The 1787-nt window shown below is 55.6% G+C and overlaps 1 protein-coding gene across 1 annotated transcript; it reads right to left on the bottom strand.

Annotated features, from left to right (window-relative positions):
* Positions 1–6: 6 nt before the first annotated feature.
* Positions 7–1542, bottom strand: LOC132009266 (keratin, type II cytoskeletal 8-like). The gene is given in 2 exon segments (XM_059387555.1): positions 7–815; positions 817–1542. Coding segments are annotated over 2 exon segments (1470 nt in total). The 5' UTR covers positions 1498–1542; the 3' UTR covers positions 7–26.
* Positions 1543–1787: the final 245 nt, after the last annotated feature.

The following is a 1787-nucleotide window of genomic DNA, read 5'->3' as shown; positions in this document are numbered from 1 at the left end:
AGGCTGGGTGGGACCACAGTGGTTGTTCACTTGGACAGGACATCAGACGACTCGGACACCAGCTTCCCGTCACGGGTCTCAATCTTCTTCACCACCACAGCCTTGGAGGAGCTGCCATGGCTGAAGGACCCGGAGGGGCCAAAGCTGAACTGAAAGGAGCTCAGGCCATAGTTGAGGCTAGGGCTTGGGAGGGCCCCATAGGTTGAGCTCAGGCCACCTGAGAAGCCACTGGTGGTCTTAGTATGGATACTCATGTTCTGCATCCCAGACTCCAGCCGGCTCTCCTCGCCCTCCAGCAGCTTGCTGTAGGTGGCAATCTCAATGTCCAGGGCCAACTTGACGTTCATGAGCTCCTGGCACTCACGCAGCTGCTGGGCCATGTCCTGCTTGGCTCGCTGCAGGGCGGCCTCCAGCTTGGCCACCTTGCCATTGGCATCCTTAATGGCCAGCTCCCCGCACTGCTCAGCATTGGCAATGGCAGCCTCCAGGGCAGCCCTCTGGTTTTTGAGGGCCTCAATCTCAGCCTGGAGTCAGCTGATGCTCCGATTCATCTCAGAAATCTCCATCTTCGTGCGACGGAGGTCATTTCCACGCTTCTCAGCCAATGTCTGCAGCTCCTCGTATTTGATCTGGTACATGGTCTCAGCTTCAGCCCGGCTACGGTTGGCGATGTCCTCATACTGGGCCTTGACCTCGGAGATGATGCCATCCAGGTCCAGGGAGCGGCTGTTGTCCATGGATAGGACCACAGACGTGTCCAAGATCTGGGACTGCAGCTCACGGATCTCCTCTTCATACAGCTGCCTTAAGAAGTTTGATCTCATCGGTCAGCCCTTCCAGGCGGGACTCGAGTTCTACCTTGTTCATGTAAGCTTCGCCCACATCCTTCTTGATGAGGACAAATTCATTCTCCATGTCTGCACGCTCTTTGATCTCCTCCTCATATTTATTCTTGAAGTCCTCCACCAGCCCCTGCATGTTGCCAAGCTCCACCTCCAGCTTCAGCTTCTCCTGGCCCAGGGTGTCCAACTGCCACTGGAGGATGCTGATGTAGCTCTCGAACATGTTGTCTATGTTGCTCCGCGCAGTCTTCTGCTGCTGTAGGAGGCTCCACTTGGTCTCCAGAACTTTGTTCTGCTGCTCCAGGTGCCTCACCTTGTCAATGAAGGAGGCTAATTTGTTGTTGAGGGTCTTGATCTGCTCCTTCTCCTGGGTGCGCACAGCTTGGATGTTGGGATCCACTTCCAGCTTAAGGGGGCCCAGCAGGCTCTGGTTCACTGAGACGGCCGTGATGCCCCCCATACCCCTGGCCCCGCCGCCGTAGCCCCCGACCACCCTCATGCTGCTGTTCAGGCCCCCCTGGAAGCTGCCACCCACCCAGGAGAAGGCAGACGAGCTGATGTGGGAGCCAGGCCTGCTGGTGTAGGAGCGGGTGCTGAAGGCCTGGGGGCCAGAGGTGGACACCTTGTAGGACTTCTGGGTCACCCTGATGGACATGGTGGAGGCTGGAGTGGAAGCTGGAGTAGAGGCGAGTAGGTTGAACCTGACAGAGGTTCTACAAGGGGCCAAGAAGCTGCTTCTAGGTCTGTTGCTAGGACTTCTAATATTATGTTGAACAAGAGTGGTGAAAGTGGGCATCCTTGTCTTGTTCCTGATCTCAACGGGAAGGCTGCAAGCTTTTTCCCATTGAGGATGATATTTGCTGTGGGTCTTTCATAGATAGATATGATGAAGTTCAGGAATGTTCCCTCTATCCCTATACTTTGAAGCGTTTTAATCAGGAATGG

Source organism: Mustela nigripes, unplaced genomic scaffold (assembly GCF_022355385.1).
Source record: "Mustela nigripes isolate SB6536 unplaced genomic scaffold, MUSNIG.SB6536 HiC_scaffold_9925, whole genome shotgun sequence".
Taxonomy (NCBI): Eukaryota; Metazoa; Chordata; class Mammalia; order Carnivora; family Mustelidae; genus Mustela; species Mustela nigripes.
Note: the sequence above shows the minus strand (reverse complement) of the source record. Positions and strands in the feature narration are given on the sequence as shown.